The 23,774-nt window shown below is 43.6% G+C and overlaps 1 protein-coding gene and 1 long non-coding RNA gene across 7 annotated transcripts; both read right to left on the bottom strand.

Moving 5' to 3' along the window:
• Positions 1-881: 881 nt before the first annotated feature.
• On the bottom strand, positions 882-4,781 carry LOC124236105 (uncharacterized). The gene is made up of 3 exons (XR_006887645.1): positions 4,696-4,781; positions 2,821-2,925; positions 882-1,999 (listed from the first exon to the last, which is right to left on the bottom strand). It is a non-coding gene; the product is annotated as an uncharacterized LOC124236105 (long non-coding RNA).
• A 10,421-nt stretch (positions 4,782-15,202) lies between these two features.
• HAUS4 (HAUS augmin like complex subunit 4) lies at positions 15,203-22,805 on the bottom strand. 6 transcript variants are annotated; one of them, XM_046655339.1, is made up of 10 exons: positions 22,731-22,805; positions 20,437-20,513; positions 18,837-18,979; positions 18,616-18,747; positions 18,144-18,278; positions 17,186-17,282; positions 16,520-16,665; positions 16,247-16,377; positions 15,816-15,884; positions 15,203-15,681 (listed from the first exon to the last, which is right to left on the bottom strand). In XM_046655339.1, the coding sequence occupies exons 2-10, from the start codon at positions 20,489-20,491 to the stop codon at positions 15,498-15,500; spliced, it is 1,092 nt and encodes a 363-aa protein (XP_046511295.1). In that variant the 5' UTR covers positions 20,492-20,513; positions 22,731-22,805; the 3' UTR covers positions 15,203-15,497. The 6 variants fall into 6 exon arrangements, with proteins under 6 accessions (XP_046511295.1, XP_046511291.1, XP_046511294.1 ...); XM_046655335.1 differs by lacking the exon at positions 22,731-22,805 and adding an exon at positions 22,266-22,416; XM_046655338.1 differs by lacking the exon at positions 22,731-22,805 and adding an exon at positions 22,131-22,241.
• Between the last annotated feature and the right edge of the window lie 969 nt (positions 22,806-23,774).

Genomic DNA, 23,774 nt, shown 5'->3' with positions numbered 1-23,774 from the left:
TTAAATAGACTGTGGCAACTCAGCCACTGATTCCTCGTGATTCTGTATCTCAAACACAAAAAGTAAGCAGACACCTAAGCACGCACACACACACACACACACCTGAAGATAGAGAAAAGGAGTTCATTGTGAGGGATAATAGTGGAGAGGAGTCGTGGAACTGCCTGGCGGGGGCCTGAGGGAATCTCTACATTTTTCTTTTTCAATAACTACCAGAGGGACGGAGAAGAAGAAAGGAATGAAGCAAGAAAAGACAGGGAGCAGAAGAGAATACCTGAAGGCAGGGAGCCCAGGGGTGCTGAGAGCCTGGCTGCGGAATGGAAGGGAGAGCACAGTACAAAAGGCCCTAAGCAAGAGGCATTGACAGAACTTGGGGACTGACTGGCAGGGAGCCGTGAGAAAGGAAAGTCTGGGGGTGGATGCTTAGGCTCCTGGCCTCTCTGTGAACTGAGACAAGAAATGAGAGAAACGGGTTTAGGAAGAATCAGGGTTTGGTTTTGGAGATGCTGAATTAAACCTCTAGGGGGCGCTGTGTAATAGCGAGTTGGATGAACAGTGATCTGAACCAGACAAGATTTGGAAACCGCCAGAAGAGCGGTGGTGACAGAAGCCGTGAGACTGAATGAGATCACCAAGGCCCGTGGAGGACAGTCATGGGAAATACGGACAGTGTGTGTTAGGATAAGCTCTAAGGAGGTGGGTGTAATGTAAGTGCCCCAAAAGAATGAAAGTCCGAAAGCCAAAGAACTAAGAAAATGACTATGAAGCCTAAAGGGGTTGGAGGTGCTTTTGTCCCCTCTTAGTCTTCATTTGATTCCCGCAGGTATTATTATTATTACTACTAGATTTTATTTTTTTAGAATAGTTTAAATTCACAGAAAAATTGAGCAGATGGTACAGTGAGTTCCCATATGCCTCCCCACAGCTTTCTCTGTTATTAACATCTTACATTACATGGTACATTTGTTACAATTCATGAACCAATATTGATACATTATTATTAACCAAAGTCTGTAGTTTATTCAGATTTCCTTAGTTTTTACTTAATGTCCTCTTTCTATTCTAAGATCCCATCCAGGATACCATATTACATAGTTGCCATGTCTCCTTGGGCTACTCTTGGCTGTGACAGCTTCTCAGGTGTTCCCTGTTTTTGATGACCTTGAGAGTTTTGAGGAATACTCATCAGGTATACTGTAGGATGCCCCTCTATTGGAATTGGTCTGATGGTTTTCTCATGATCAGACTGGGGTTATGGGTTTTGGGGAGGAAGATCACAGAGGTCAAGTGCCATTTTCATCACATCCTATCAAGAGTACATACTATTAGCATAATTTGACTATTGGTGTTGAGCTTCATCACCTGGCAGAAGTAGTGTTTATCAGGTTTCTCCACTGTAAAGTTACACTCTTTCCATCCTGTCCTTTTTGGAAGGAAGTGACTATGTGCATCCCATACTTAAGGAGTGAGGAGTTATGCTCCCCTTCCTTTAGGGTAGAGTGTTTACCATATTTATTTGGAATTCTTCTCTGCAGGTCTTGTGAGTAGGTGGTTATCCATAGGAAGTGGGTGAGTGCTCCACCATTTTTTTTTTCTGCTTTTTCTCTCCAAATCCCCCCAGTACATAGTTGTATATTGTAGTTGTGGGTCCTTCTAGTTGTGGCATATGGGACGCCGACTCAGCATGGCTTGATGAGCAGTGCAATGTCCATGTCCAGGATCTGAACCGGCGAAACCCTGGGCCACTGAAGAGGAGCAGGCAAACCTAACCGCACGGCCATGGGCCCGGCCCCCTCCACCATTTTAGGAGGTAAAAAAGAGTTGCTGAGGAGGTCTGCTTGTTCTCTGCCCCAACTGTGCCCAACCAAACTCTATGTTCACAGAAGATGTATTAGATGTTGTTTCTTCTTCAGAAGTTAATTAGCTGGGTTGTGGACCATCTGTGCTCCTGGCATCTTCTTCCTGATGTCAAGCTGGTGGCTGCTCTGTTGGTTGTTAACTAACCCATCCATGGGTGAGAGGGAGAGAGGAAAATTTACGAAACAGTAATGTCAGTTTTGCCATCAGTTAAATAATTTTCAAATGGATTTGTGTAAAAAGAGCCTAGAATTTCTGACTGAACTTAAAGTAAGTTTAGATGGGCTGAATTTCATTTGTCTGTGATGTCTTTGTTTTTTCATTCAAAATGGCCCCAGCTGTATAGCAAGCATGATGCCGAACAGTTCCCAGCAATTCCACACCACGTTTCTCCTCACCTTTCCTACAACACTTTCCTGTGCCTTAAAAAACAGCATGTGCTGTGGGTCTGCCTGTGTGAGCTACAGAGAAGCAGAAGGGAAGGAATGAAAAAAGAAATAGAGAACCTTGTAAAGGACTTGGCTCTAGCAGTAGAGTCAAAGTTGGTCAAGTCTGTCTTATGCTCTGCCCTCCATGCTGAACTCTTGTGCTCAGAAGCATGTGAATCACTGTTATTGGCCTACATTGGATGTATGCCTTTGTTGGCATGAAGATAGGGAGATGGCAGAACAGAAGGGCAAATACCCTGGGTGAGAAATAATGTTACTTTCCCCAACAGGAGCCAGTGACCAACAGGCCAGAGCATTCGAAACTTTTCTGGAAGGGAAGGAGTACCAATTCCTAGATCCTCCTCTCATCGGCCCACCAGCATTCTTCATGGTCAGGCCCAGTTCCTCTACCTGATCCTGGTTTTATGCCCTTGTTTGAACACTTCCAGCCCATTGTAAACCCTCCTTTCATTTTCTCTGGTGCTCCCGGCCTCCCTCAGCACTTGCCTCCCTCCCCAGGACCACCTTCACTCACCTCTGTGCCTGCCCAGCCAGCCGCACTCTTCAACACCAGAATTATGGCCCATTTGACCCTCCTACTGCTCCAAATTGCTTCTTCACAATCAACGCTGTCCTTCAGCTACAAAAGTGGCAGAGTTACTGAGGCAAAATAATCTGTGCTGATTTGCATTCTCTTCCTTGTCATCTCTATTATAGAGAGTTTATCTGTCAAAATGAATAGAAAGTAGCAACTGTTCTGGAACATAGAAAAAGATGGAAAACTACCCAATTTGTTTATGAAGCCAGAATAAACCTAATATCAAAACCTGTCAGAAATAGCACCCCCCCAAAAAAAAACTATAGATCAATCTCACTTATGAATATAAATGTAAAAATCCTAAAATATTCAAGGTTAACACATAAAATTCAACAGTATATTAACATAATAATTATACACCACAACCAGTCAGGGTTTATCCCAGGACTTAACACAAGGTTAGGTATTAGGAAATTTATTTATATAATAAATCAAAAACAAACCAAATAAGAACATTTGGTCATTTAATAGTCACCAAAGAGAACATGGTAAGTCACTTCCATTTTCTATAAATATTCTTTTTTTTTCAGGGGAAGATTCGCCCTAAGCTAACATCTGTTGCCAATCTTCCTCCTTTTTTCTTTTTTTTTTTCTCGCTAAAGCCCCAGTAGATAGTTGTGTATAGTTGTGAGTTCTTCTATGTGAGCCTCCACCACAGCATGGCTACTGACAGAGAGGTGTGGTTCCACCCCTGGGAACTGAACCCAAGTGCACTGAACTTTAACCACTAGGCCATCAGGGCTGGGTCTATAAACATTCTTAATAGTCTTAATATTCTTCATATATAAACACATATATGTATATATTTGAAGTCAACAATTTATGTAAAGTTAAAACAAGAATGTCTGATCTCATCACTGTATTATTTATTATCATTCTGAAAAATCCAATATGATAAGACTGGAAATTTTTAAAAAGCAATTATAGGGACTGGCCCCGTGGCAAAGTGGTTTTGTTCGCGCACTCTGCTGCAGCGGCCCAGGGTTTCACTGGTTCGAATCCTGGGCACAGACATGGCGCCACTCATCAGGCCACGCTGAGGCGGCATCCCACATGCTGCAACTAGAAGGACCCACAACTAAAAATACACAACTATGTACCGGGGGGCTTTGGGAGAAAAAGGAAAAATAAAATCTTAAAAAAAAAAAAAGATTATAACTTTTAGAAAGAGAGAGGCAAATTTATCGGGTTTTGCAGATGATATGATTGTATGCATAGAAAATTCATGAGAATCAATTCTAAAACAATGAGAATTAATAATAGAATTCAGAGAAGTCATTTGATACAAGAGAAATATAAAACAAATCTGTAGCCTTTTTATATGCTAGGAATAACCAGTTAAGAGCCATAATTAATAAAAAATATCCCAACAACATGATAGTTAAGATCATGGTCTGTGGATCCAGATGGCAAGAGGTTAAAGCCTTGTTCATCCATTTACTAACTATGTGAACCTAACCTCTCTGGCCTCGGTTTCCTCATCCATAAAATGGGAATGATAATAATAGTTCTTGTTTCATAAAGCTGTTATGAGAATTAGATTAGCTAAAATAGCAAAGCATTTAGAACCTACCCTACCCATAGTAAGCATTTGGTATACACTAGCTCTTGTGATTAGTATTTTCCCCATTTACAGTGGTGACAATAACACCACCATGAAATACTTAGCTGTAACCTTATTGAAAAATGTGAGGAACCTATATGAAGAAAATTACAAAATTTTGCTGAGAGATATAATGAAAGACTGAAAAAAAATGAAGAGACAGCCATGTCCTTAGAAAAAATGAATCTTATAAAGATGTCAATTCTTACCAAATTAATTTCTCACTTTTACAACATTCAATCACAATTCTAATGGAATCTTTTGTTACTTGATAAGATGATTCTATAGTTCATCTGTAATAAAAATCAGACAAGAAAAACACAGAAAGTTCAAAAAAAAGAGGAGAAAGGAGAGGGAATTTACTCTGTATTTTTAGCCCTTTATGAAATAAGCAATATATACATAAATAAAGGGTTACCATGTGCACATGGTACAAGAATAGACAGAATAAAAGAGCTAACCCCACAGCCCAGAAATGGGCCAGCTGTTCCTGTATATATGTGTGTGATTAAATATATGAATTTAATGTGTGATGATAATAACAGCTAACGTTTATTGAGCCCTTATTTTGTGTCAGGTTCTATGAAAAGCACTTTACATTCACAAGAAGCCCGAATCGTCACAAGCACCCTGTGAGGTAGGAAATGTTACTCATAAATGGGTGAAGGAGCTCAGTCTTAGGGAGGTTAAGTGGCTCACCCACCGAGAAGGGGTTTAGATGGGGTGCAAACCCAGGTCAATTGACTTCACAGCCTTTGATCTGAACCTTGAGACATATCACATCTATAATCACATGATCATATCTATCATTTTCTTCCTAGAAAGCTATCCTAGACCGTCTTCACAAACCAGGACAAAGATTAATTAAGAGAAATACTTAGTGTAGCATTTTTCAATGAGTACAAAAAATGTAAAACAGCAAGTTGGCTATCCTGGAGGGATGTGGTTAAATAAATCATCCATGCAATGGAATCTTAAGCAGCCATTCAAATCAATATTGTCAGCGAAATTTAATAACATGGAGAAATGCTCAATGTTATGCATTCCGTGATGCAGATTACCAACTGTACATACAGAATGACCTCGATCTGTGAAAAAGTTGTATTTTCCAAATTTTCTATAATAAGCTGTTTATATGATATGGAAAATATTTTTTTAAATATGCATAAAACCTGTGATCTCTCCCTGGTCTTGCTGCTCGTTTACCTCCTTCTCTGTTGTAAAGGCCCCCCTCCTTCTCCGTAGGCTCCTGTAGCCGTCCAATCTTCAGCAGTCACTCTCGTCTCATAGCAATAACGTAACAGTCCTCCTAGGCTAATATTTATTAAACCCTACCACATGCCAAGCACATTAAATATATTATCTCACTATATAATCTCTTGCTATAATCTTGTGGGGTAGTAATTATTATTATTATTTTTTTTTTGAGGAAGATTAGCCCTGAGCTAACTACTGCCAAGCCTCCTCTTTTTGCTGAGGAAGACTGGCCCTGAGCTAACATCCATGCCCATCTTCCCCTACTTGATACATGGGACACCTACCACAGCATGGCTTTTGCCAAGCGGTGCCATGTCCACACCCGGGATCCGAACCGGCAAACCCTGGGCCACTGAGAAGCAGAAGGTGCAAACTTAACTGGTGCACCACCCGGCTGGCCCCCAAGGGGTAGTAATTATTAATATTCCCATTTTGTAGATGAGAAAACTGAGGTTGTCTTGAACAAAGTTATGCTTCAATTAAATGGGAGAGCCAGAATAAGAATCCAGTTCTTCTGATCCCAACTCATTGCTTTTTCTGTTACAGTGTTTCCCAAAATGTGGTCCAAGGACCAAGGGGATTCCCCAAGACCCGTTTAGGAGGTGCGTGAGGATCTCCTACATGTCCATGTGAGACCATGTTTTCTTTATTCACCACAGAAAGCAGATATGAGAATCCAGTTGTCTTCTATTAAGCCAGATATCAAGGAGATTTGCAAAAATATAGAACAATGTCACTCCTCAATTTTTTTTGTTTTGGAAAATACAGTTATTTTTCATTAAAATGTATTATTTATGTATTATTAAGCCCATGCAGTGGACTTATTTCTTTAGTGAATTAATAAACAAATATTTTTAAATTTTCCCAGTTTTAATTTTGTTTGGGAAAATATTCAGTTTATTAAATATTGTGAATGTCCTGAATATCAAATACATCATCTCAACATGTAAATATCAAATTACATTTCAAAGTCAAATTTAAATTACATGGATTTTTTCTTTGCTCTTCTCTAACAATGACAGCTAAGATCATTCTATATTTTTAGTTTCTTCAGTCTTTAAATATCATTCTTTTTTTTCTTTCCTTTCTCTTTTTTTCTTGCCTTTTATTTTCTGCTTTTTCTCCCCAAATCCCCCCAGTACATAGTTGTATACTTTAGTTGTGGGTCCCTCCAGCTGTGGCATGTGGGATGCTGCCTCAGCATGGCCTAACGAGCTGTGCCATGTGCTGTGCCCAGGATCCGAACCGGGAAACCCTGCGCTGCGGAAGCAGAGCCCTTGAACTTAACCACTTGGACACAGGCCGGCCCCCACTTTTTATTTTTAAGATTGGCACCTGAGCTAACATCTTTTGCCAATCTTTTTTTTATCCCCTCTTCTTCTCCCCAAAGCCACACCCCCCCCCCCCCCCCCCGGCCCGCTCAGTACATAGTTGTATATTCTAGTTGCATGTCCTTCTGACTGTGCTATGTGGGATGCCACCTCAGCATGGCTTAATGAGAGGTGCCTTGTCTGTACCCAGGATGGGAACCGGTGAAACCCTGGGCCTCCAAAGCAGAGTGTGCGAACTTAACCACTTGGCCACCAGGACTGCCCCTCTTCAGTCTTTGAAATAGTTTTTTAAATGATATTCAAATAAACTTCAAGTGATTATCTTCAACTTTTTCTGAATAAAAAGTTTCTGTTCTTAAGACATAGGCTTATAATTCACATACTTGATATTACTCAATGGCATTTTATCTGTGGTAGGAGGAGGGAAATCAAGTTTCAATCAATGTTAGAAAATCTTCGAACCCTTACTCATTATTTGCTGCCTCCTTCCCTCTGACATGATACATAAAACTCTTTTGGTTCTGTGTTTGCCACTAGGGACTAAGTACTGCTTTCATAAAATTGAGACCTAATCAAGATCATATTTAAAGATCAAAGCAGGAACCAGCCCCACCCGAGTGGTTAAGTTCGCATGCACCCCTCTAGGGGCCCAGGGTTCTGCCAGTTTGGGTCCAGGTTGCAGATCTAGCACGACTCATCAGGCCATGCTGAGGCAGCATCCCATGTACGGCAACCAGAAGGACCTACAACTAGAATATACAACTATGTACTGGGGGGCTTTGGAGAGAAGAAGAAGAAGAAAAAAAGAGATTGGCAACAGATGTCAGCCCATGGCCAATCTTTAAAGGTCAAAGCAGGGGCCGGCCTGGTGGTGCAGCGGTTAAGTGCATACATTCTGCTTCAGTGGCCTGGGGTTTGCCAGTTTGGATCCCGGGTGCGGATATGGCACCGCTTGGCAAGCCATGCTGTGGCAGGCATCCCACATATAAAGTGGAGGAAGATGGGCACGGATGTTAGCTCAGAGCCAGTCTTCCTCAGAAAAAGAGGAGGATTGGCAGCAGATGTTAGCGCAGGTCTTCCTCAGAAAAAAAAAAGGGTCAAAGCAGTGGTGACTGAATGGAGCTTGGAAACTACATGATTCCGTCTTGGCAAAGGGTGCATTCAAGATATATCCATGCTCAATAAAACCAAATAATTTTTTTCTGATCTCCTTCAGGAAAAGACCATTGATATTCTGTTTTAGTTTTTAATATGAAAAATATCTAAAGATAAAACTTACATAAACAAAAGCTGGAGTCCTTTAAAACCACTGAGAGTAACGGAGTCCTGAGACCAAAAAGATTGAGAACACCTGCTTTACAACCAGCTGCCCTCCAAGAGCTTGTGATGTTACAGATAGGATCAAACATTCCTCCCAATGCGGTGATGAAAATTCAAGGCCATACATGACAAGCACCTTAAAGAAGTTCTGACGAAGTGCTGTGGGGATTTAAATGATAGTGAAAACTTTTCTAGCTGGAATGATAATGGGGAAGCAGAACTTGAGGACCTTGAGGTGGGGCTCCAAGACCATAGGATTTTATGAGCAGAAGAGTTCTTGCCAGGTGGACAGAACCGTAACAAGCACAGGAAAGCAGGAAGGGGTGAGTAAGCCCACAGAGATGGCTTAGGGTGAGCGGAGGGTGTAAGTGGTGGGGGAAAGGCTGGAAAGTGGAGCTGCACTGTGAGGGCCTGAATCCACAGCTAAGCCATGTGGATTGTGTTTGGATGCTGTGGGAGAACTGAAGTGTTGTGAACAGAGAAATGACAAAATGAAGTGAAAATTACAAACTACTTACGAAAAGCAAATCAGAATCATCATAAAAATTGGCCTGGCAGTGGTGTATAAGATGGGAGGAGGCGCAGTTAGGACAATTTGCAAGGGCCCAAACAAGGACCTGAGTAGGATGGGGCAGTGGCAGGGGAAGGATGCCCATTGGCCGTGCTGGCCAGCAGAACATTGGTGAGGTCTTCTGGTTCAGGGTCTGGCTCCAGCTGTGTAGGTCCAGGGCCTCCATTTGTCAGCAGGCTTTTAGGTCTCCAACTTCCTACACTCACTAGAAACCAATATTTATACTGCGTGGCCAGTGTATGTGGGAGGATAGCACTTCCCAGTGGGAGGCATATTCATCTGCTGTATGGGGCATCCCCTTCCCAGAGTCAGGGATAATCAACTCAGTAAACATGATGTTGCTCGGAGGGTGTATGCTTGGACCCAGGGCATCAGAGGGTCTCAGGACAGCAGGTTCTGGAGCTAGACTGCCTGGGTTCATGCCAGGGCTCTTCAATGTTGCTTTGTGAGATTACACAAGTTCTCTCCACACCTTACTTATTTTCCCTATTTGTAAAGTGGAGATGATAATATTACTTACCTCTGAAGTTTGCTGTGATAATTAGATGACTTATTATGGACAAAGTGCTTAAAAATCGTGTCTGGGGCCCAGCCCCGTGGCCGAGTGGTTAAGTTCGTGCGCTCCACTTCAGTGCCTCAGGGTTTTGCTGGTTCAGATCCTGGGCATGGACCTAGCACCACTCATCAAGCCATGCTGAGGCAGCATCCCACATAGCACAACCAGAAGGACCTACAACTAGAATATACAACTACGTACTGGGGGGCTTTGGGGAGAAGAAGGGAAAAAAAAAAAAGATTGACAACAGATGTTAGCTCAGGTACCAATCTTAAAAAAAGAGAAATCGTGTCTGGTACCTAATAAAGGTTCAAAGCTCTTGTTTTATGGAGAGAGCTTACAACCATGCCTTGTTCCTGCCCCCAGTGGAGACCCCCTCTCCAGCCACCTAACCCATATCCCCAATTCAGTGTCTCTTTCAGACAGATTTAGGGCTGGATGAAAACCCGCAATAGCTGTGAGATGGTTATTTGGGTTTTTTTTGAGGAAGATTAGCCCTGAGCTAACTGCTGCCAATCCTCCTCTTTTTGCTAAGGAAGACTGGCCCTGAGCTAACATCCATGCCCATCTTCCTCTTCTTTATATGTGGGATGCCTACCACAGCATGGATTTTGCCAAGCAGTGCCATGTCCACACCCGGGATCTGAACCGGCAAATCCCGGGCCGCCAAGAAGTGGAACATGCTCACTTAACCGCTGCGCCACCAGCCCTCCCCGAGATGGTTAGTTTTATGCATCAACTTGGCTAGCCAGCCTATAGTACCCAGTTATTTAATCAAACACTAATCTAGGTATTGCAGTGAAGATGTTCTGTAGAAGTAGTTAATACCTACAATCAGCTGACTTTAAGTAGAGTACCCTCGATAAGATGGGTGGGTCTCTTGAAGGCCTTAAGAGCAAAACCTGAGGTTTCCCAGAGAAGAAGAAATTCTGCCTCAAGACTGCGGCCTCACTTCCACCTAAGTTTGCAGCCTGTGGCCTGCCCCACAAATTTCAGACTTTCCAGAGCCACAATAAAGTGAGCGAATTCCTTAAAGTAAATCTCACTCTCTCTCTCTAGTAGGTTCTGTTTTCTGGGGAACTCTGACTTGCTCTGTGGAGAACACTTTTCTAAACTCTGGGCTCATGTTTTACTTTTGGTTAGACATTCTTTACGTTCTTTCTTCAGTCGGGCTTAATACGTTTAAGTCTCTCTGCATTTCCGTTGTATTTTTCTGACACCAGCCCTGACTGAGCCACTTAGGCTAGATCTCAGCCACTCAAATATGAACCATCTCTTAGGGTGAATTATTTCTACAGATTGCTAATCTCCTTCATGAGGAATTGACTCCTGTATTTTCATTGTCTCCAGGTATAAGGAGACCTGCCATTTCCTTTAATAAAACCGAGCACAGGTCCTTCAAGATGGACAACGTGGAGAGACTCTTCATGGGGTGCTGGGCCCCATAGGGAGGCTGGACCTCAGGGATTCCCCTCTCCTTTGGAGAGCATTGGGCTAGACTCCAGGAGGCACTGGGTGTCCTGTTTGTGGTGGCTAAGGAAGAAAACAGGGTCACTCCCCGGAGACCTGATATTCACCCTTCACCCTTCATTGGGAACCTTGAGGGGACAGAGTTTGTTTGTCCAAGAGCCTCAGTTTCCTTTTTTTTTTTTTGAGGAAGATTAGCCCTGAGATAACATCTGCTGCCAATCCTCCTATTTTTTTTGCTGAGGAAGCCTGGCCCTGAGCTAACACCCGTGCCCATCTTCCTTTACTTTATATGTGGGACGCCTACCACAGCATGGCTTGCCAAGCGGTACCATGTCCGCACCCGGGATCCGAACTGGCGAACCCCAGGCCACCGAAGCAGAACGTGCACACTTAACCGTTGTGCCATCAGGCCACCCCGAGCCTCAGTTTCCTTACAGAGAGCAATCCTATTCCAAGTTCTGGAGGTTATTTACTTTGCCTCTCATTATGGAGGAAGAATCAACAAGACTGATTCTTCATAAGATGTGGTGAAAGAGAAGTGGAGAGAGAGAAGCTTGTGACAGGATGAAAGAAAGGCATTAAATGTAATCTTTTCTGAAAAGTGTGAGGAGGAGAGACAGGGCAGCTGAAGTCTCAGATGCTAACCCTCAGCTCTCGCTGCCATACACCCCTCTGCTGGCCCTCCAAGTCCACTTCCCATCTATTCCACAATGGACCACAGCACATGTGAAAGGCACTTCCCGCGAACCTTCCATCTCCACATCTTCCCTCTTCACACTGACTGTGTGAAGGACAGGACCAAGACCAACTGCTGTAGCGCCCCCTTCACGTGCACTCAGCACCCCTCGTGTCCCTTTCCCCCCACCATGGAACTGTTTTGAAAGACTTTTCCTACTAAACTACATTCATAAATTCAGCAATTAATTCATTTTTTCATGAACTAACTAGAATTAATATCCTGATTTACTATAATACCAAAAAAGCAAAGGCACTTAGCAAGATACATATGCAATGATATTCAATGAAGCATTTTTGTAATAGGGTAAAGTGGAAACAATCTAAAACATTTTTCATGAAGGGAATGGTTAAATTATGATAAAGCCATCCTCTAACAATAACATGAGCTAATATTTTTGTATGTATGTTTGCCTATTTTTAGAAAGTGGTCTGGCTTTATATGTACCACTCTAAATCACTTTACTCTAGGGAGGTGGATTGGGGTAATGATATATGTGTGTGTGGGGGCGGGGTGGTTCAATCTTTTACTTATTATTATTATATACTTGTTTTGTTTGAATTTTTTTACAAAGCACAATTTTTGTGTTTTTAAGCCAATATATTTTTTAAATAGTTGTGCAGCACTGCTGCAGGCAAATGTTCAATCTTCTTCAGGCTTTTGGAAACACCAGAAACAGCTAGCTGTCCATCCCCATGCCGTTTAGAGAGCCAGGCTGGGAACTGCCTGGGAAGCCATTTTGCTTTCTCAGGCAGCTGGAAATCTAAACATTTCTCGAACCACAGCTCTCCAGAGTCTTGATTGAAGCCGTGGGATAGTTTTCTCAAGTTTTGGCCATTTAAGATGAAGGCTTTCCCTGGCGCATGATTTGCTCATTCCTAACTCTATGCCTTCAGACACTGCTTCTTCTCCTTTCTCTATCTTTGTTGCTTTTTCCAAAATTCTATCCCAAACTCACCTCTACAAAGCCTGAATCAAATCTGCCTTCTCTACGAAGCCTCTGCCTTATAATTCCTGACTCACTTCTCTTGGTTTTCAACCACATTTTTTTTTTAATAAAGATTGGCACCTGAGCTAACAACTGTTGCCAATCTTTTTTTTTTTCTTTTTCTCCCCAAATCCCCCCAGTACATAGTTGTATATTTTAGTTGTGGGTCCTTCTAGTTGTAGCATGTGGGACGCCGCTTCATCGTGGCCTGATGAGCACTGCCATGTCCACGTCCAGGATCCAAACTGATGAAACCCTGGGCCGTGAAAGCAGAGCGCGCAAACTTAACCACTCGGCCACGGGGCTGGCCCCTTCAACTATATTTATTTGTACTTCCTGTTACTCTATATTCTTAGATGGTTTTTGTGGGTTTACTATTGTCTATAGGTTATAAACATTGAGGACAGGGTCCATTTTTTAAATTATTATCCTTATTATTTCAAATACCAAAACCTAGTATGGTTCAAGATGAGCACCTGATTAAATGAGGAAATGCTGAATGCACAATAAATATCAGGAAGAACTATTTTGAGGTTTTTGATGTTCATTTCCAGATGCTACTAACTATAAAGGGAAAATGTACTTTCATAGATTAGAGAGATCTGGCAGTCGTCACCTTAACCAAGCAATCAAACTCATCATAATTAATAGTGAGACATTCTGACCTGATGTGGCTCCAGGGTGATGTAATGTGAAGTACGTAATGTCATCTATTAAGTATTCTTTGCAAAAATGTTTAACCTGAATCTAATAAAGCCTGTAGACCTACTTCCAGTTTACAGGAAATGTAGGCTTGTAGCACTGTCCAAGAGAACTTTGTGCAATGATGTAAATGTTGTATATCTGCACTAATACAGTAACCACCAACCTACTGAAAGTTTAATTTTGTTTCATTTTAATTAACTTGAATTTAAATAGCTACATGTGGCTACTGGCTACTATACTGGACAGAACAGGAGAGGAACAAGTTAACCAACACAGGAAACAATTAGACAATGGGACATTCCACAAGGTAACTGGCCTGGATTTTCCAGAGTCAATTTCATTAAAAAAAAAAAAAAAAAGCATTAGGAATGTGCTATTTTAAAGATTTTTATTTTTCCTTTTTCTCCCCAAAGCCCCCCAGTACATAGTTGTATATTTTTTTTAGTTGTGGGTCCTTCTAGTTGTAGGATGTGGGACGCCGCCTGAGCATAGCCTGATGAATGGTGCCATGTCCGTGCCCAGGGTCCAAACTGGCGAAACCCTGGGCCGCCAAAGCGAAGCGTGCAAACTTAACCACTCGGCCACAGGGCCGGCCCCAAGGAATGTCCTATTTTAAAAGAAATTAAAGAAACCTAACATCCAAATGTAATACGTGAACCTTTATTGGACCCCAGACCATGAAAAAAAATTGGAGAAATTTGAATATGACCTGAGTAATAGATATTATAAAATTATTAATTTTTTAGGTGTAATTTATTAGTTATACAGGAGAGTGCCCTTATTTTAAGAGTTGCCTGCTTAAGTATTGAGGAAATGAAATATCTGCAACTTACTATAAAATGGTTCAGAAAAAAAAGTCTGTATAACTATATCTACTATGTATAAAAAGAGAGCAACAGGAAAGAGAAGAAAGAAAAAAGCAAAATGTCAGTAATTGTTGAATCTAGGTTGAGTATACTGGTGCTTATCATACTATTCTTCCAACTTTTCTGTAGGTTTGAAAACTTTCCCCAAAAAAAGTTGGGTAAAAAAAACTACAGAACTAAGCAATATCAACTATTTCTGAGTTTTTCTATTAAAGCTATTTATTCATTTTGTGTGGGCCAAAATGTGCAGAAAAATTTAAAGTTGAGTCAAAGGCCTTAATTTTCCTATAGATCAATCCAAGACCATCATTATTTGATCTTAGCAAAAGAATGCCTCAAGACAGTCTCCCTGGAAAGTGGTCTGAGAAGCTGAGTAGGCTATCCTAAATAAGAGTAGAGGGTCTTCTGCTTCTGTTCTCAGTCCCTGACTTTGACACCAGCCATGGCCCTGCCTTGTTCTAAGCTAAGGACACTGCAGAACTTGCTTCCTCAGGGTGATCTCCTCCTACCCTTTGCTTTTGTAGAAAGAAGTAACCCTCAAACCCCACCAGAGGGAACCAGGAGCACAAGTGGCTTATGTCCTTTCCTGTAGCAGAGCTGGATGCCCAGCTGCTTTATCATAACCACCCCACTGAGAGTCACAGAATGAGAGTGACAAAATAGTTTCCTACTCACCTAAGCATCTTGCACCCCTCCGGAGATTATAGTTCAAGAGCAAGCCCAGTTTTAATCCATTTCTGCTCCCTAAGAAGGAAGGCTCTAAGACTCCAAGTGGCCAGGTGACAATCCTACCTCGCACCCTTTGCATAAGCATTATAGATCTGTCTCTATTTGGATCCACTCAGTTTCCCCTCCTTTTCCACATAGCCTTCGAAATTCTTTGTCCATCTTTGCCCAAAGGAAAATGACTAAAATCCTAAGCCACAATATCATCACTTTATTCAAGAGATAATCAACTACAATACAGGGCTAACACTGACAAATAGCTGTACACAAAATTATATAAACTAGCTACATTTTCCAGAAGAGACTCCGTCATTGTAAACAAGGAAGAGAAACCAGGATATTGCCTAAAGGACTGCCGTGTTTCAAGCAAGTGTTCCCACACTCCCCTGAGAGTGACGGTGGCCTCAGGTGGAGGTGGTCCCATTAGCAGGAAGAGAAGGAGGCAGCACCCATGCAGCAGCCGTGCCTCCTGGCCCTGCCAGTGCTCAGCGGTAGGCCTTGCTGAACTCCTGGAGGGCCCAGCGCTTGTTCTCAGTTGCCTGCTTGAGTTGGGTATACTCTTTTACCAGCCTGTCGAACTCCTCCCCGAGGACCTCATAGGTGTTCAGGACATGTCGGGACTTCTCCATGTCCTGCTCTTGGAGGCGAATGGCCCCCTCCAAACGGTCCCTAAGAGCCCAGGCACAGAAGATACAATATAAGGATCTGGCTCCTCAGAAAGCAGACAAGAATGGGAACAGGTCAAAATGAATGAGTCTGGAGACTGTGAGAACGAGCTCTGCCAGGCTCTTGGGAGTTCTCACCTAATGAGACGATGAACTTCCACTTTCTCGGCAGTGTAAGTGTCAGACAGAATCTTCAGCTCCTCCATTCTGACAGAGGGAAGAAAGAAATGTCAAGCTGAGGAGCCCTGACAGCAGCAGAGTTAGGAATGAGACACAGTACCTGCCCATGGTCAAGGTGTGGGCTAAGGAGTGACAGGATAAACAAGGTCACACTGAATTCCTGAGCAATTTATCTCACAGTAAAGCACCTATTTCAGAAGGCTTTAAAATGTAAGACTCCAGAATGTTGAAAGTTTTGGGGTATTCCAAAGGCGAGTACTGTTGAGTGACATTTACTAAATACCCACAAGGTGCTAGACATGGAGGAGAGGAAAGAGAGACGAGGGCGAGGGTTGGAGGGGGTGGTGTGTGAGACAGAGTCCCTTAGATCCACAGGGGTCATAGCTCACCTCAGCTTAAGGATCATGGCACTGCACTTGATCTCCAGGTACTGGGCATTGATGCGGTCTAGCTCAGACTGAGTCTTCAGCCGGTGCTCCTGAAGAAGCCTCTGCAGCAAGGCCAGGCAGCGGAGAAGCACCTGAGTCCCCAGGAGGCAGGAGGAAGAAGACATAAACAAAAGATGGTAGAAAAGAAGGCAGATCAGAAACCTGGGCTTCTCCAAAGGTGCCCCTGGGGTCAGGGTAAAAGATACAGCAGGCTACCCCACTGCCCTGACAAACCTGGGAGTAGGTGGCGCTCTTCTTCTCCAGCAGCACCATCTGCTCCTTCTGCTGGCTCTTGGCATCCTGGCACTGCTGCTTCTCACCCAGCAGGACCTCTGCCAGTTTCCACACCTTTGCTGCCTTCAGGGTTTCACTGTCTGAATCTGAGCAAAGAGACAGACGACTGGACAGGAAAACCCTAACTGCTACTCCCATCTAAGGCTGTTTTTCAGTGCCCCTATCCTACACCTAGCCCTACAAATTCTGTCTTCATCCAGGTTTTCTTTGGATGTCTTGTTAAAAACAGTCCGGTTCTCGTAATTGAGTTCTCTTCACTCTTACCTTTAATTCCAGATTTGGTGCTTAATTCCTAAATCACAGAAACAAAAACAAGGGGAACACGTATAGCCTGAACTTTCCTCCCCATTCCATTCTGATTCTCCTGAGAAGAACTCATCCTTCTCTGCAGCCAGAGGACACTCCCACTTACTACCTTGCTCAACAAAAGAAGTCCTTACAAAATCTCTTGCTTTTATTCTATCAACAAGAAAACAAACAAATAAGCATCTCCAATGCCTCCCAGCTTCTGTCCCAAATTGAAAATCCAAATACACTATTCTCAAAAGAGCAGACCAGGAGCCCTGAAGGCCAGCTGTGAACAGGGCAGGGAGAGCCAGCACTCACCTGAACTGGGATCATGGTAGCAGAGAAGGGCGAAACATTTCTTCTTGAGCTGTTCCTCCACTTCTAGCGGGAGCTGAGCTCTCATCCGCACAAAATCCTACAGCCACAGAAACAAAAAAAGAGATGCAAACAGACTGTTGGAACTAGGAAGATCCAGCCAATGAATACATGATGATAACAATCTCAATGCTAACCAAAGAAAATGCCTCAAGACACATCAGGGAGTTTCACTTTTACCCTATTAAATCAGCAAAGAATAAAATGACTGTGAAGATCGCACGTTGATGAAAAGGTGTAGAACCCGGGCACTGGGAACGCCTTTCTGGAGAGCAGTTTTACAGTATCTACTAGTGTGTTCTACATGTGTATTCCCTGACCCGGTAATCCCACTTTGAGTACTAACACCCAGGAAATAATCATATTAAAAAACATATGAACTAGCATGTTCATATCAGTGTGGTTTCCAAGAGCAAAAATGTGGAAAGAACCTTGAATTGATATCCATCAATAAGGTTAAGCAAATTATGCTACATCTACACAGTGGAATCCTATCAGGGATCGAAACTGCTGATATAATAAGAACAGTGAGCACTATGTGTCTGGACACTGTGCTAAGAGTGCTTTAGGAGGTATCATTTTATTTACTTTTTTTTATTGACTTGAAAAAAAGTCCAAAATATATGCAGTGAAAACAGATTATACTCTCTCTATAATCATGGAGGGGAGAATACCATTTATGTCAAGCTGTATATAATAATACTGTATTTATTTCTAGATGTAGTTGTATTTCAGCTTTTACTGTCTTCTGTGTAACATTTTCCTTATTTATTTGAGTTTGGTCACCATGAACGTGTATCATTTTTACAAAGATAATAAAGCGTAACAAAAAAATATTTAAGTATATTGGAGAAATTAACCCATTTTGCTTCTTTGGTCCCAATATCTGCCCACTCCCAACCTCTGAAGGTGGCATGAGCTCCAGAAGGTCCGCTTTCTCCAGCCCGAGCACTGGAGGCATCTCCCTCTCCTGGCTAGGACCTAAGAGCTGTGTCAGTTCAGTCACGAGTAGCCGCTGTTCAAGGGTCTCATGAAACTGAGAAAGAGAATAAAAAACAAAAAGAGGTTACTGTAAAACCTCTCCCACTCCACCTCCTCCATCCTCTCAGACCAGTTCTCCACACATTTTCAAAGTCCTCAAACATGTCATACCTTCAGATAACTTAGCTGCCAGGGCCTTCCCCTGTCAATCTTTCTTTTCAACACTCTGACATCACACCTACCTCTTTCCCCATAACTACAGTCCATTACTTTTTTAATAACCATATTCAAAGCTCTTCTTTCCCCCAAATCATATAATCAGACGAAGGTGCAATTGGCCTGGTCATTCCTATAGCTGGTACCCAACCCCTACTTCATCTCTCCTGCCTCACCTTTTTGTCCTCAGAAGTTAAATTTGTGTCTTGTGTCTTCACATAGTAGTCCACAAGCAGCTCTTGAATGACTCTCTGTAAAATCTCAGACCTCAACCATGTTGTCTTATGTAGCCGAACTTCCTTCCATGCCTAGAAAACCCAAAAAATGCCAGATAGGAGCCTCGCTCTCTTGGAAGACTTTTCCTTCCTCCTAGCCTCCCTCCTCCCAGGGTTCTTACCTGAGCCTGCTCCTTTGCCAGGGTGAGGCTTAAGCCACTCTCGTCCACATGCTGTGAGAGACTCAGCAGAAGTTTGCTGAAGTGCGGGTTCTGTAACAGGTCCTCTTCACTCAGGTTGCAAGGAGGAAGCTGTTTGCTGCACACTTAATAGGATGTCCCCCATAGGGACAAAAAAGCAAAGAAGGTATGGACTCTTACTTTATATAATCGAGTGTAACTCTTAGCTTAACATTCACTTCCAAAAAACCCCTAGGTTTTTGGTAGAGAAGTTTTCTAAATCTAATGAAATTTTTAAAAAAAATATACAAATAAACTAGAGGTAATACTCAAAGTAACAAGCATTTATATTATATCCAAGGATATTAATCAAGAATTAGGGAATGAGCCTCTAATAAAACTAAGATTTTAGAAAACGGAAATACAGTTGGGAAGTAGTAGACAAATAGAATCAATTAGGGACCTGTCAGTAGGGGTCACCACAGTACCCAGAATGCCTCATTCACACAGAATGACTAGAGTTCTTAAGGAAGGGGAAAAAACACTTGTAAAGTTCCAACTTTGGATATGATCTCTAGTTGCATAAACAAGACTGAGAGAAGGTATACTCTCAAAAGTAAGTAAAAAATTTAACTAACCAAGTTCTCCTTATTGTAAGCAGAGTTGAGTAACCCATGTGGATGCATAACAGCACATGCTTGAGAAAAAGTGCAAGAAACTGGGATTCTCTAGTTATTCCATATACTCAAGGGTCTTTCTTTCTACCTCTTTTCCCACATGCTTTCTGCTGGAGTATTCTGTTTTACTCCTACTTGCAAAACACTCGAATTTTCATTCTTTGGACCACCATACCCAAAGTCCTTTTAGAGAATAAGAAATCTCTTTTTTCCCCTGAGGCACTGAAGGATCAATATGGAAATGATCAAAATGTAAAAGATTCAAGTTCTTGAAGGATTCAAGATACAGAAAGGATTTGAGATATGGAAAGAATTCAAGATACGGAGGATCTGAGATTTTAGAGAACAAGAAATGAGAAAATTAAAGACACAAGAAGGAAGGAAGCCTTCAAGGAGTTTGCTGGTCACCCTTATCTTCATGATATGCTTGCTGACACAGCATGGGAGCATCTTGAGTTTTTCTCTTTTTTTTCCCCCAAAGATTTTACTTTTCTTTTTTCTCCCAAAGCACTCCAGTACACAGCTGTGTATTTTTAGTTGTGGGTCCTTCTAGTTGTAGCATGTGAGATGCCGCCTCAGCATGGCCTGACGAGCAGTGCCATGTCCGGGCCCAGGATCTGAACTGGCGAAACCCTGGGCCGCCGAAGCAGAGTGCACAAACCCAACCACTCGGCCATGGGGCTGGCCCCGCATCTTGAGTTTTTAGTCTACTGCACAAGTAGGTACTGAACAGGAGTCAATGTAATCTGTTTTCTAATAAGAGTGTTTAAGAATCTTCATGTATTCTAGTTTCCCCCGAAACTTAGGCTTCAGTGAGAGAAATCATACTGGTGAACATTATAAATCCTTTTTATTATAGAAGGCAAGAACCTGGATAAGACCTTTCTGGATAAGTCATCAACCCTCTTGCAAACGGCTACTCTTACCTTGCTGGAGTATTTCCACTCCTTCTCCAGGTGAGCAGAAATCCCCGGACGCCATCTGAGTTTCTTGGGATTCTTCTCTGCGGAACAGAGTGAAAGAAAACAAAACGATGAATAAACTGGCTGGCTGTTCCCGAGAAAACTACCTTGGGTTGGAATTTCTGTTGTCTACATGCTGAGGAATCATGGACGCCTCTTACAGAGAAGGACTATATCACACATCCTGGGTCCCAAGCTCTTACACAAGTTTTAGGGACAAACAGACTTACAAGTGGCAAAACATTTTGCATTCTAAGCAAATACATGTTTCCACTTGTTCCAAGCTGTCTAAAAAGGAGCTTCCTTAGGAAAGAAAACTTTCCAATTCACTAAACAGAAGGATGTCCCCCTCCCCCCACCATTTCATCTAAGTTAGAACTGAGCTGCTGCTTTCCAGTTAGGAGTGAACTGGGGAAAGGGAAAAAAAAAATCAAAGTCTGGTTTTTTCCCCAGTCAAATAAGTCAGCTATCAAATTCCACAATAGTTTCTGCGCTTCTTTAACTTGTCCTTTCATCTAAGATCTGTTGGTAGTTTTCGATCATTAACTCTAGAAACATCCTTCAGGAGTGACAAATCATTCCACACTTGAACAACAACTGGTTTTCACATAACAGCTTTAGTAAAGAGCACCTGGAGGAAGGAGCACGACAAGAAGACTGACAGGGAGGTCAGTGCCAAAGGAGGAACGCAAAGGGGTAGTTAATGCGGCTGAGGCCGGGACGTGAGCTCTCCGTGTTGTGCCAGAACACGGAGTACACTGAAAAGAATGACGTCAACACAAAGGCGACAGTAAAGATGGGAACAGTTTGGACTCCGGAGACAAAATTTTCCCCCTGACATTATTTTCCCCTTTTTTGCCCCACCTCCTCCTCTCTGTATCAACTCCAAAGGTCAGCTGAGCCTCCCAAAGCAGAAGAGACATAGAGGGTTATGATTTAACACTTCATGTTCACAGAACATTTGGTTTACTCCCTCGTTTTATGAGTAACATCAAAGTAACTACTCATTTGTTTTGTAACCTGGTCTAGAGGGGGACGCAGCTGAGGAGTCAGAATGCTAGGACTTAATTTGCAGCTCAGCCGCTGCTTCTGTGTGAACTGAAGGGAAATGCTTTTTTGTGCCAAACTTTTTTCCACCTGCAAAACTGAGATAACGATTCCGGCCTTGGATGAGACATTAAGAATTAATAACACAATCGACTTGTCAACAAAAGCCACTACTTAGTTAAGCTCTGTGTTTCAGCAATTCTGTTTATCATAGATCTAAGCCCGCAAAAGAAAGTTCTGCAGGCAAATTTCGCACACAGAAATGAGGACCATCCCAAATTTTAAAAAAGTCAGCTGTTCTTCCCTGCCTAGGGGAACCGCCCACTTGGGGTTTTTTAGGGCGCTTTCCTTTACCCTTTTAAAATGTTACAGGGCGTGGAAGGTGGCGGCAATCAGGCTCGATTCTCCACCCTCTGCACTCAGACGTGTTAAAATGCTGCTACAGGGACCCAAGCATTTAAATGTTCTGACTCAGGCGTCTTTTAAATTCTTAGAGCTGTCTTTACACGCTGCACTGAACGTTAAATTGATTTTACAGGTATTTTCACAAGATGTGACCCTTACAGGGCCCGAGATGAATCAAAATGCGGAGCGGGCTCTCCGGCGCCTACTTTCCTTCCGTCTGGGCAGCCAAGGATCCCCAAGGGCGAGGGCGGCCTGGGCGGCCGGAGACCGGGGCTGGCCGGATTGACGCTCCCACCGCTCCTCCTCCCCGCAGCGCCGCCCGCCGACCCTCTGAAGCAAACCTGCACACCCGAGGGCAGCGGAAGCTCCCGAGGCAGTGCGGAGCCTCGACGCCCGGAACTCCGCCCGGCCCGGGCCCCGGAACCTCTCAGTCGGGCCGGGCGCAGGGGCTGGGGGAAGCAAGGCCCGGGAGGACCGCCTGGGAGAAGAAGGGGCAAAGGAGCATCAGAGGCCGCGCGGGAGGGGCGAGGGGCGTGGCCACGCCAGAGGCGGGAACGGCAGACCCCGCCCCTCGCCGGGCGCGCACCTTCAGACCCCAACGGCTCGCAGCCCCGGGGTTGGGAGTCCGGGCGGGGAAGGGGAACGGTCTGAGGAAGGCGTCTTTGCCCTCCTCCGGGGTACCTCCCCCTGTTAAGAGCAAATGTCGAGAAAATGGTAATAATTGCTAACATTTATTGAGGGCCTCCGTGAGTCAGGCACTGTGCCGAGGGTTCTACCTGCCTTGCCTCGCTTCATTTAGCTCTTACCGCGTCCTACGAGGAAGTCATTGTCGTACCCATTTTACAGAGCGGGAAACTAAGGCGCAAAGAGGCTAAGGGACTTGTTCAAGGTCGCGGCTTGCAGAGTCTGGACCTGACCCGGTGGCCTCAACCCTCCCAAACCTGCCGCCCACACGGAGACTGCGGGGCTCCTCCCTCAGGCTCCGCCCTCCAGCGCTGCGCCGCCTCCCGCTCTCATTTCCTCTTCCAGGCTCCTCTGCCCTCTCCTTTCTCTCTCATCCTTCATTCACCTCTCTCTCTTTCGTTTTTAAAATTGTATGGACATGTATTGTTTGCTCAACAAGAAGTCTAAAGCTGAAGGTCCCAAGGCTTTGTACAAGGTGTCAAGGTTCTTTGCAGTTCTCTTTGCATTCGCCTCCTGGTCACAAGGTAGCTGCAGAAGTCCAAGAAGTACATCCTCTCAACACCATCCCAAGCAGGAAGAGGGAGAGCCTTCTTCCTATACCAGTCAGGGGAGAAAATCTTCCCCAGAAGCACCATGTCTCACTGGCCAGACTGGTCACTTGCCCATACCTAGACCAATGAGCTGGATGTCTTCCATTTGCCCCCCAGGTCCACATTCTGCTCCTCGACAGCCTGTGTAGACAGTAAGGACCACCTGTAAGGACTACCTGTAAGGACTTCAGGGTCCCCATATTCCCTGACTGGTTTTAGCCAATGGGGGATCCCAGCAGTAGGTCAGAGGGAGAGAAGACAGTGCTGGGAGGAGGGAGACAAATCCCTGGCCTCCTCCCTGGGATGGACCTCAGGCTGGCTATGCACTTTGACCAAAGGTCATTGAGCCTCTCAAGGGGGTCCCCCAACCTCTCTCTGTCTTAAACCCGACCCCCATCCTCTTTTCAAAGTTGACTAGAATCTAGTCATTAGGTGAATTATTTCAAAAGTAATACTTGATGCTAAGTAAACTGCACCAAGGTTATCGAATCTGCTGCATCAGAGAAGCAGCTGATAGTCTGGGGTGGTGGGGAAGGACTCTCAGGGCTGGGGATGCTGAGTGGTAGAGAGTTTAAC

Source organism: Equus quagga, chromosome 2, assembly GCF_021613505.1.
Source record: "Equus quagga isolate Etosha38 chromosome 2, UCLA_HA_Equagga_1.0, whole genome shotgun sequence".
Taxonomy (NCBI): Eukaryota; Metazoa; Chordata; class Mammalia; order Perissodactyla; family Equidae; genus Equus; species Equus quagga.
This window is presented reverse-complemented; position numbering and strand designations above follow the sequence as displayed.